A 10,035-nucleotide genomic window follows, 5' to 3' on the forward strand; every position below is an offset into this window, starting at 1 on the left:
CTGCGTATTTTCCCCACATGAAAAGTTCCCACCATATGGTCGTCAGATACCAACTCACCTCATTAAATTCACTTTCACAGTCCAGTTCTAAGTGTTTTTTTTTTTTTCAACTTGAAACTATGTCTTCAAAATAGAGCTGTGTCTGTCTGTAGTTAACTCTGACAAAGAAAACTCATTAGTAGTAATAGTAGCCCTGTCCATGTGTTGACGAGCCCCTGGGTGAAGAGGGCTGCGTGGGTCACGTGACCGGTAGTTTCGACCATGTGTTCCTACTGAGAGTTTTCCGCACAGTGAGACATCGTCTCAATACACGATCTCCGGCGTCTCCCTAATCATTGAGGAAACGTTCAAATCGATTCGTCCGGCTGTCCTCTGGTCCTCCGGTCCTCCTCTGGTCTTCCTCCGGTCTTCCTCTGGTCCTCCTCCGGTCCTCCGGTCCTCTGGTCCTCCTCTGGTCCTCCTCTGGTCTTCCTGGTCTTCCTGGTCCTCTGGTCCTCCTCTGGTCCTCCTCTGGTCTTCCTGGTCTTCCTGGTCCTCTGGTCCTCCTCCACCGCTGCGGAGCTACAGTCGTGCCCAAACCGAGCACTGCACTTGTTGTGAGCTGACACTTGGACCTTTAACCCTGTTCCCTGCTGTCGACTCCGTTAGAAAGTAGCGACATGCCGCTCCGGGTGGAAATGCAGGGTCCCGGGCCCTGGGGGTTCAGGCTGGTTGGGGGAAAGGACTTCGAGCAGCCTCTGGCTGTTTCCCGGGTGAGTCGGAGTTCGTGCTAGCCGCTGCTCGGTGCTCGGTGCCCGGTGTCAGCTCACCTGTCTGAGGCAGGTTAACGGGAAGCTAACGCTGCTTCTCTGATACCACCAAGCTAACGGTGTTTATCAGTTTGAGGCTCCTGCTGTGAGTTTGTGTAGTTTCAGTTTCCACCGACAGTAAAGCTTCGTGTTTAAAACTTCACCGTGAGACGCGTTCATGGACTCTGTTTAAGTTCCACGTGTTTTGCATGAGCGTGGATTTATGTGTACTACAAACCAGTATTTATCATGTCTGTAGACTTGAAGGAGAAAATCGAACTAAACTATTGCTGCATTGTTTTGAAATCCCTGACTGAGGCCCTAAGCCGGTCTTAGCTTTTCCAGTTAACTAACTTTACAACAGTGTGTCACCAATACAGCCTTTTATTAGTCCCCACCTAACTCTGTCCTAACCTATGACTCTCTCTCTGTGTACCTTGCCTGAATGGCAGCTGCTGTTCCTGCTGTAAATGTTACATGGTGTGTCTCTCCACCCATGGAAAAGCGATTAGAAATTCCTGGGCTGTGCTGGAGTTTTTCTCTGCTTCCAGGCTTTATCTTCGATAGTGTATTTGCCCTGGAGGCAGTGCTCAGGCTCAGGCTCAGGCTCAGGCTGACTGAAAACGCCCTTGTCTGTGTGCACTGCAAACAATGAAGTGCAGGTAGAGGTCCTTAAGGCTACAAGGTGCTATCTAACAGCAAACTTCTGAAAAATGATTTTGCGTCTAAGTGTCGCTGTGTGTCAAATAACTTAAAAACCTTTACAAATGGTTTTATTAATGATGCCTCCTGTGTTGTAGGTCTCTCCGGGGAGTAAAGCTGCTCAGGCCAACCTGTGCATTGGAGACATAATCTTGGCTATTGATGGAGAAGCGACAGAGAACATGACTCATTTGGAAGCGCAGAACAAGATCAAGGGGTGCATGGAGGAGATGGTGCTATCCATAGACAGGTAGGTTGTAGCAACGTGTCTGTGAGGTGTGTTCAGCTGCAATCCAGGTGTTCAGGGAGTGACGTTATGTTTAGTCGTGCTTTTTTAAAGGTCTTGTCTGTCGTATGTTTTGCTGACAAGTGTGTATTTATGTTGAGCCACACTCACTGGTTCTGCACTATGCCACTTTCTGGTATCAGATCATTTCTAGCAGCAAGGATGTGAAAGTGGCTTCAACAGACATGTTGAAGCAAATATGTTCAAGTTAAGGGAAAACCTGTTGAATGAAGGGTGGAGTACACTGTCAAGGAAGCTTAGCAAAACAACATAAGATACAAAAGTCTGTGTTGCATTTAAAGACCCTGTCATTGTGTCATGTTCGTGTGTAGATACACAGAAGAAAAAAATGATTTAAATCCACAGTGTAAAAAATTAAAGCATATTTCAAGACGTTTTTTTTTTTTTTTTTTTTTTGCTTCTTGTGTTCTGCAGGTCGGAATCTAAATTGTGGTCACCGCTTTCATCTGAGGAGGGGAGGACACATCCGTACAAGATGAATCTTGCATCAGAGCCAAGGGTGTGTGTCAACATCAAAGTTGGATGTAGCACTTTCAAAATGACTCCCCCATTTCAGCCTCTGTTATTTAGATTGAAATTTGGAAATCCCATTTACAGGTGGCTATATAGTTTCTGGAAGCCTGCGCATTTCCATTCCAACCACGCCTGCAAAGCCTTGTGGGGTTTTTTTTTTCTCCAATACTGCCAAGCATGAAGTCATTGTTTACTTTCCAACAGGACGTTTCCTAGGAGATGGTAGTTTATCAGCCAAACTCTGACGCAAGCCTCAGTTCCTGCCTCCTAACGGGAAGGTTGAGACCAAAGTGTGGATTCATGTAGGAAACTGTGTGGTGTGTCCCAGGCTCTGTATACTTCACAGGTCACAGATGTTGTGCATTTTTCTCACACACACAACTCAAAAACATTTCATGTATGTGTGTGGAGGCTGTCACTTTGATGCTTTGCCACTGTTTCATATCCTTAAACCGTTGTATCACACTTTGTGGGCTACTGTGACATGCCAGCATTGTAGATTTCTTTTTTGTATGTTCACTTGCTTGCTGAGACTCTGGAGTATTCTGTAATTTAAATTTCAGAAGTTTGAAGCATGAACTATATTTGGAGGCATTTCTGTGTTCTCTCTGTGAAGCATGAGCTACATTTGGTGGTATTTATTTGACCACTTTGATGGCATGCCAGTGTCATGACGTCTTTTCCTTGAAAGGCCATTGGCCATAATTAAGGCAGAATCCATAGTTCTTTATTATCCTGCTAAATTATATGTGACGTTGTGTCAAACTAGAAGCAGCGGTTTCTTAAGAAGACTGTTGTGACATTTTCAGTAGATCTGTTACCAAATGCAGTTTTTAAAAAGATCTGCAAGTTGCAACATTGTTATTATAAAACTCTAGAGATTGGTAACTAGTGTTGAGTAATATTCATAACATGCAGGATATCTGCTGCGTGTTTGTACAAGCCCATGAAAACTTTCAAAATAAGATAAGGTGTCAAAATGTGTGACCACCATTGTTTGTGTTGCATGTTTCAGACGGTGTGCATAAAAGAAATCGGACATCTGCACTTTCTACGTTTTTGCCCACAAAAGTGTTTAACAGAATAACTTTAATATTTCATTTTTACAGGAAGTGAAACACATAGGCTCAACCCACAACAGGAGTGCGCTGCCATTCACTGGTTTTGGCTCCAAAGTTGTGACCAACCAGTACAACAACCCATCTGGTCTCTACTCTTCAGAGAACATCAAGGACTTCAACACAGCTGTGGATGAAGTTAAAACGATGGCTGCACCTAATGAGCCCAACAGCAAGTAAGATAAACCTAACTTACACTTCTTTGACCCAGTCTGTCTCAAGACTAGGTTCCCAAAGCTGTCTAGAGTGTTGTTGTCATTTACCTGAAACAATCTTCAATAGACAGATATGTTACCCAACATAATTAACATAGAAGCCTCTATTTTCCTGTATATAATCTTCAGTAAAAAACATGAAATGCAAATATGACTCTTTAAGAGAGTTCTTATGTCTAATCTTAACAGGCAAAAATGTTCATTTAAACTTTTTGTGGAATTTGAATCTCCAATTTTTTTTTTCTCTTTTTCTCTAGAGCCCCATCAGATCCATCGAAGACGGGCAAGCGCCCACCTGTGGCAGCAGATTCAGAGGTCTATAAGATGATGCAGGAGAACCAGGAGTCTGATGAGCCTCCTCGGCAGTCGGCTTCATTCAAGGTGCTTCAGGAGATTCTTGAGACGGGTATGATATACCATTTATTACTCACAGCTTCATCAAAAGGGCTTTGGGGCACACGGTTATCTTTGGGTTCTGATTTGATCATAGAAAGTGCTGCTGCTGTTTCTCTGAAATTACAAACACAATGGAAATGAAATACAGATGTATGATTCTCTCTGTGTGATGTTTATTTATAGGTGATTCTGATAAACCATCTGGGTTTAGGAGTGTGAAAGCCCCCACAACAAAGATGGGCTCATCAGTGGGGAACGCAGACCAGTTACCCATCTGTGACAAATGTGGATCTGGGATTGTGTAAGTATTTTCTGATTCTTCTTCACTGGTATTTTACAGATGGTGCACGTTGTATTTGCATGCTAGTCGGAAGTTTGTCGGTCATTTATGGCTTGGCCTGAATCCAGACTGCCTCAGACAGATCTGTGTCGGGGTTTCCCCTCGTAAGATTCACTGTTTATCATGATAAGAGGTTTTACAGGTGAAAGAATTCAACATTGTGACAAAGTGCTGTGACTTATTGTTTCTGTCTGGTGTTTGTCTCCACCTTGTGGTTGAACATTGTAACAACCACAGAACAAAAACTTGGGCTCCTCTGTTCTTCAGAAGCCCTGCTGTTGCCAAGTCTTGGCATGAAATGTACTTTAGTTAACCTAATGGCCTTGTAGCCATGAATATTTTCTGTGTGTTTTGTTTAATTCGAGTGGGCATTACTGTTTTGTGAGATGTGTGGAAAAATATAAAATTGTCTTTTAGGCCTTTCAATGTTAATCCACAAATGTTATCATTTCTACATCATTAGTGTGCCACTGTGCTTAAAGCCAGGTCCATAAATGGTGGTTTTCCTCAATTTGTTGTGGAGGAACCTAACTAGCCTGCCCTGACCACAACAGTGATCTTATACAAAGTCTTTACAAATGAACGTAGGCTGTAATAGGAACAGATGGATGACGGCAGCTTTCAAATCACATGTGTTGTTGTGTTGTGTAGCTCCTTAACCTTCTACCGTATACATACCGAATCACTGAAATCAAGGCCATGAATTAGAGTCAGGACAAAGAACTGAATTTTGTGCTTATCAAGCCTGATGTGATCTTTGTGTCTCCGCTTCAGGGGGATGGTGGTGAAGCTGAGGGCCAAGTTCCGTCACCCTGAGTGCTACACCTGCGCCGACTGCGATGTCAACCTAAAACAGAAGGGACATTTCTTTGTGGAGGACCAGATTTATTGCGAGAAGCACGCACGTGAGCGAGTGACTCCCCCTGAGGGCTACGACGTGGTCACAGTCTTCCCAAAGTAAAGCACTCACTGAGCTCAGCCTGGGACTGCACGCCGCTACAGGACACCATGATGACATTCAGCTCACTCTACTCCAGAAACTCTGAAATGGCCCCTCTTACATCCTGCTTCAGTACAATCACTGGTAGGCAGGACAGTAAAGAACTACATATTAGAAATTGTTAATTTGCACATTAAGTTTGGCATCTACAACTATGAAATTACATTCCCTGATAATTTTTGTTTTTCTATTTGAATGACAACCACTGTGTTTCAGTAATATTTGTACTGTTCATTAATGTTCATTATGTTTTGAATCATAGAAACAATGAAAAGCCAGACTACTTTTTTACCCACAACAGGCTCGACGTGTTTTATACAGTTTTATTAAATAAATAAAGCTACTTTTATGCAGCAAAACACTTTTGAATATCATTGCCAAATAAATATTTTCGCTTAAACCAGCTGTCACTTGTCTTCACTGATTGCACTTCTCGACTGGGCTTTAGTGACGCTGTGATTGTAAAATGAGAGTACAAGAGGGCCAAGAGGGCACTTTATCACACAAAGATAAATCCTCAGATGATAGTTACTGCTCACATCTGAACGTGCTGCTCCGTCAGCTGATTTCTGGCTATTAAAGGCCTTGGTGACGTCACTGCAGGTGAGCTGCTTTTTGATTGTTGGTGATCAAGCACAACATGTCTGAACGCTCTGTGCTCTCTACTTGAGCTTCATGGGTAGTTGTGATTTTTATTTATTTACAAGTTCCTGCTGAAGAACTGATTCATGAAGTCTTTCTGACATTTCCACCACATAGTGACTTGAAATAGAAGGTAATAGGAGTAGTGTCGGATTCATCTCCCGCACATATTCCACAGTTTATTTCATCAACAGACGTGTAGGAGAAGTCAGGTGACATCACATAACCAGTCTCTGCAGGTGAAGCGGATGAAACGCTCGACGGGCTCCTCAACCCCAAAACCACCGGCAGCTGCTCCGCCGCGTGTCCGTGCTGCTCGTTCATTCGCAGAGTCTCTGTCAGAGCCCAGATGTAGTTGTAGGCAAAGCGCAAAGTTTCGATCTTCGTCAGCTTTGCGTCCTCGGGCAGCGCCGGCAGGATGCTCCTCAGCGCGTCCAGAGCCGAGTTCAGGTTGTGCATCCGGTGACGCTCTCTGACGTTGGCTTTCATTCTGCGCCGGCCCCGCTGTCCCGGCTGCTCACATCTGGCTTTGTGTTTTGGATGTTTTATCGAGGGCCCCTCTGCTCCTCCGAGGACCATCAGGGGGTTTGGAGGCGGATTTATTCCGGAGTCTTCATTCAAGGGGCCGAGGAGCGCGTGAGAAAACCTACTGAGCATCTCCGCGTCTGTGGATGTGCGCAGGTCACCTGGAGGGCACCGTGTTTTAGGAGACATCCTGTGCACATGAACGCATCGTTAAATACAATCACAAAGGCTTCAAACCGTGTTACAAGAGTTTGAGTCAAAATATGTTCTCTACAGCATCTTTATCACATAATTCAAGCAAACAGACATGAGGACATGAACCTGAAGAATCCTGATTGAATTACTCATACAGTTAAGGTGAGGGGTCACATTCAACACAGTCTCATCAAACAAACAGCATCGGATTGTTTTATTATTATTATTATTATTATTATTATTATTATTATTATTATTATTATTATTATTATTATTATCCTGATTTAAATGGTCGGATGTATCATAGATATTAAGGCCAAGAGTAATTTTCGATTGCATATTTGTAAATCTGCCACTGTGCTGGAATTATTTTATTAACAGTGCCAGTTTTATTTCTTTTTCTTTTGAAAAACGAGGCACGATGAGCACGTAACTTCCCACTATCTAGAAAATCTGGAATCTCAGGAAATGATGTAAAAAAAAGAAAAAAAAGAAAGAAACTTCAGATGGATGCGGATGTTTGCACTTACCTAGGCGCGACAGGAGCTTGTTGATCCTCTCTTGTAGCTGGAGGCAGCAGACAGTGAGGGATGGATGCGCATCTCTGTCATTTTATATGGCCTTTATCTTATCTTTTTGCCCGGTGCACGCCTGAATCAACAGCGCCTGTCAAGTGGCCAATCAGCTTCCACACATTGCGTCCTTCACCCTCTCCCCCTCTGTCCCTCTCATTTTTCACAACGCTGGATTTCTTTGTGTAATATTCAGTCAAATACATGTGGGACAAAGTGCCAAAGAAGTACGTCAGGTTAATCATATTTAAAGTTGGACACCGTGTAGGACCATTATCTTTGTCTGAGCTGTGGTACTGAGGATTTTTTTATTTTTTGTCACTATTCAAACTCACTATACAAAAAGTGATAATAACATCTTGAAGTAGCCATGTGGCCACAGTTCCACCTCACAATGCCAGTGCTGGACATCTTTAAAAAAAAACACGCTATATAATAAAGTTTTATGTTTCTGATACATGACACAGATACTATTTTTTATCTATAGTGATTCTTTATCCACATCAAACACTGTAATAAAATATGTTATAGTTAAGTTCAGATGATGGTTTCTTAGCTCCATTGAAAGTGTCTCCTGGCTGTAATACTTTTTCTAACTACATAAATAAATGGCGTTGAAATTAAGCTGGTTCTCGTTTATTTTTATGTGCAAGATTTTTTTAATTATTAAGTAAACTATATATCTGTTAATTTACTTCGCTTTTTTCAGCTAGTTTTAAGTTCAAAGTTTGCTTTTGCAATTGTTATCAGATCGCTTTCTTTTATGGGGTGTTAGTGATGCCAGTTTTTACGCACTCAACATACTGGCTCATGCCGTCCAGGGCACAGAGTGGTCATGGTAACTGGGCAAACTGTCTTCTAAAATCATCTAAAGGTGTACCACAAGATTGATAACTGGCATTTGAACACATGCATCTCTAGGATTACCTTCCAATAAAATGTGTATTATGAAGTATGAATTTGCGTAATTTGATTGTGCGCAGATAATGTTGCCAATAAAGAACTTTAAGCTGCTGTAAAATTACCCCTACTTGAGAGTTGCCGAAAGTTATTTCAAGGGAACAACTTAGTTCTCTGTTAGATCAGAAAATCCAATCCATATCAAAGAAAACATTTATTTTTAATGCCACACATAATTGGGCAAATGTTGCTTTGTGCGTTAGAGCGCAAAGCTCCGTTATTTGGACAAAGAATTACGCATGGGGTCACCTGACAAAGAGAATCTGAGAGGGTGAAACCTATTGTATGAAGTGATAGTACAAAGGGTCTTGTTGTGTGTTACAACAATAAAAGCTTGATTTCATGTATTACGTGAGCCTGTATCTGTGCGCTATGACAACTCCAAAAACAGATCCAATATCGCCACAACTCAGTGGCGCATTACATTTTAATAATAAAACATTACTTTTAGAAAAGTAGGGACTAGTAAAAAATCTCAGCAACATGAGGACACGTTTCAGCTCTGGTGAGGGCAACAGTGGGAGTGTGGCAGACCTCAAACATGATTTACAATTGCCAACAAAGGATCACAAAAAGCTCTCCTTGACTTTCTGTCTAAATATGTGTTTTGGGAACAATCTGATAACCATATGCTTTCAATAAACTGGACAAATACACAAGTGAGATAGGAGATGGTGCCTTGCTGTTATAAAAGGCACGAAAAGTCTAGAGTAAACTGAATATTACCACTTTACAAATATTCATTGATGCCAAATCCATTTTCGGATATCACGGACAGGTGTTGGTTTGAAGTTGTCAGTCTCTCTCCTTGATTTTTATCAGTGTGCTGTAGTGTCCTGCTTGTTATGCAAAGTGTAGGCAAACATAAGCGCCCAGTTGCTGTGGAAATAGCAGATATCGGAGCAGACTTGGTACGAAAAGTGATTTAACAATATTTAACAATAAACTCAGCAAGCTCCAGAGCAGGTGATAACTGCCCGATGCTCCTGATTAATACTTCCTCTACTACTTCACTTTACAGTCTCTTTTGCTTATTTATTAAACGAAATCTATTTATTATTATTTTAGCAAACAGAGGAACCAGGTGGGGCTTTATTTTCGTCTTCAGCTTTTTGTTTGAAGGACGTTTTGAGGGAGGCAATCAAAGTCCAACAACTCGCTGACCAGATTGTTGTCATCCCAAACTAGCAGCGAAGCCAATTCAACGTGCCCCCCTCCTCTTGTTCTCTCTGGCAAAGAGCTGCCGGGAGAGGAAAAAAAAAAGAAAAAGGAAACTTCTTTAAGAAAGGAAAACATCTTAAAAACATTTAATTGCAACCCGGATGCCATATGTACACCTCTTGTAAAACCCCTCAACAATGTGACTGCCTTTTAAAAAGTATGGAGTGCGCCTTTGGAGACGTGTGCGCTTTTGGAGAAGTACGCGTGTCGTGACCAGAATGACCCCGAACACACTTTACACAAGAAGTAATTCACTTTTAATGTGCTTTGGAGTTTCCTTTCACAGGCAATGCATTGTACCTCTCACCTCAGCTTTTGAAGACAGTGTACACCAATTACACTGGAATAGTTGTCCTTTGGAGACGTTTTTTGTTAAGCGGTAAGATTTTAAACACGAATAGGACTGTGGCTGCAAGTCGCCCCCTTCACCCCCTAAACTAACGCAGGATGTTTTTTCTTTCTTTCTGATAGCTTATTCAATACTAAACTTTGTATTCATTAGTGGCTCTTTGTGATTAAAAACAACAAACTTGCATTTCAA

The 10,035-nt window shown here is 42.1% G+C and overlaps 2 protein-coding genes across 2 annotated transcripts; one reads left to right on the top strand and one right to left on the bottom strand.

The window, feature by feature from the left end:
- Positions 1–480: 480 nt before the first annotated feature.
- Positions 481–5,784, top strand: pdlim1 (PDZ and LIM domain 1 (elfin)). The gene is made up of 7 exons (XM_026354091.1): positions 481–752; positions 1,589–1,740; positions 2,212–2,296; positions 3,420–3,604; positions 3,901–4,049; positions 4,223–4,340; positions 5,154–5,784. The coding sequence occupies exons 1-7, from the start codon at positions 660–662 to the stop codon at positions 5,338–5,340; spliced, it is 969 nt and encodes a 322-aa protein (XP_026209876.1). The 5' UTR covers positions 481–659; the 3' UTR covers positions 5,341–5,784.
- Positions 5,785–6,105: 321 nt separating this feature from the next.
- On the bottom strand, positions 6,106–6,735 carry neurog3 (neurogenin 3). Its single transcript, XM_026354264.1, has one exon. The coding sequence runs from the start codon at positions 6,733–6,735 to the stop codon at positions 6,106–6,108; it is 630 nt and encodes a 209-aa protein (XP_026210049.1).
- Positions 6,736–10,035: the final 3,300 nt, after the last annotated feature.

The sequence above is a fragment of the Anabas testudineus genome, chromosome 15 (genome assembly GCF_900324465.2).
Source record: "Anabas testudineus chromosome 15, fAnaTes1.2, whole genome shotgun sequence".
NCBI classification, from domain to species: Eukaryota; Metazoa; Chordata; class Actinopteri; order Anabantiformes; family Anabantidae; genus Anabas; species Anabas testudineus.

Bases quoted from the DNA above. Each gene is read 5' to 3' on its own strand.
- neurog3 (XM_026354264.1), bottom strand. From the start codon at position 6,735: ATGTCTCCTAAAACACGGTGCCCTCCAGGTGACCTGCGCACATCCACA.
- pdlim1 (XM_026354091.1), top strand. From the start codon at position 660: ATGCCGCTCCGGGTGGAAATGCAGGGTCCCGGGCCCTGGGGGTTCAGG. The intron at 3,605-3,900 runs GTAAGATAAACC...CTTTTTCTCTAG, and splicing joins CCTAATGAGCCCAACAGCAA to AGCCCCATCAGATCCATCGA. The intron at 4,050-4,222 runs GTATGATATACC...GTTTATTTATAG, and splicing joins TCAGGAGATTCTTGAGACGG to GTGATTCTGATAAACCATCT.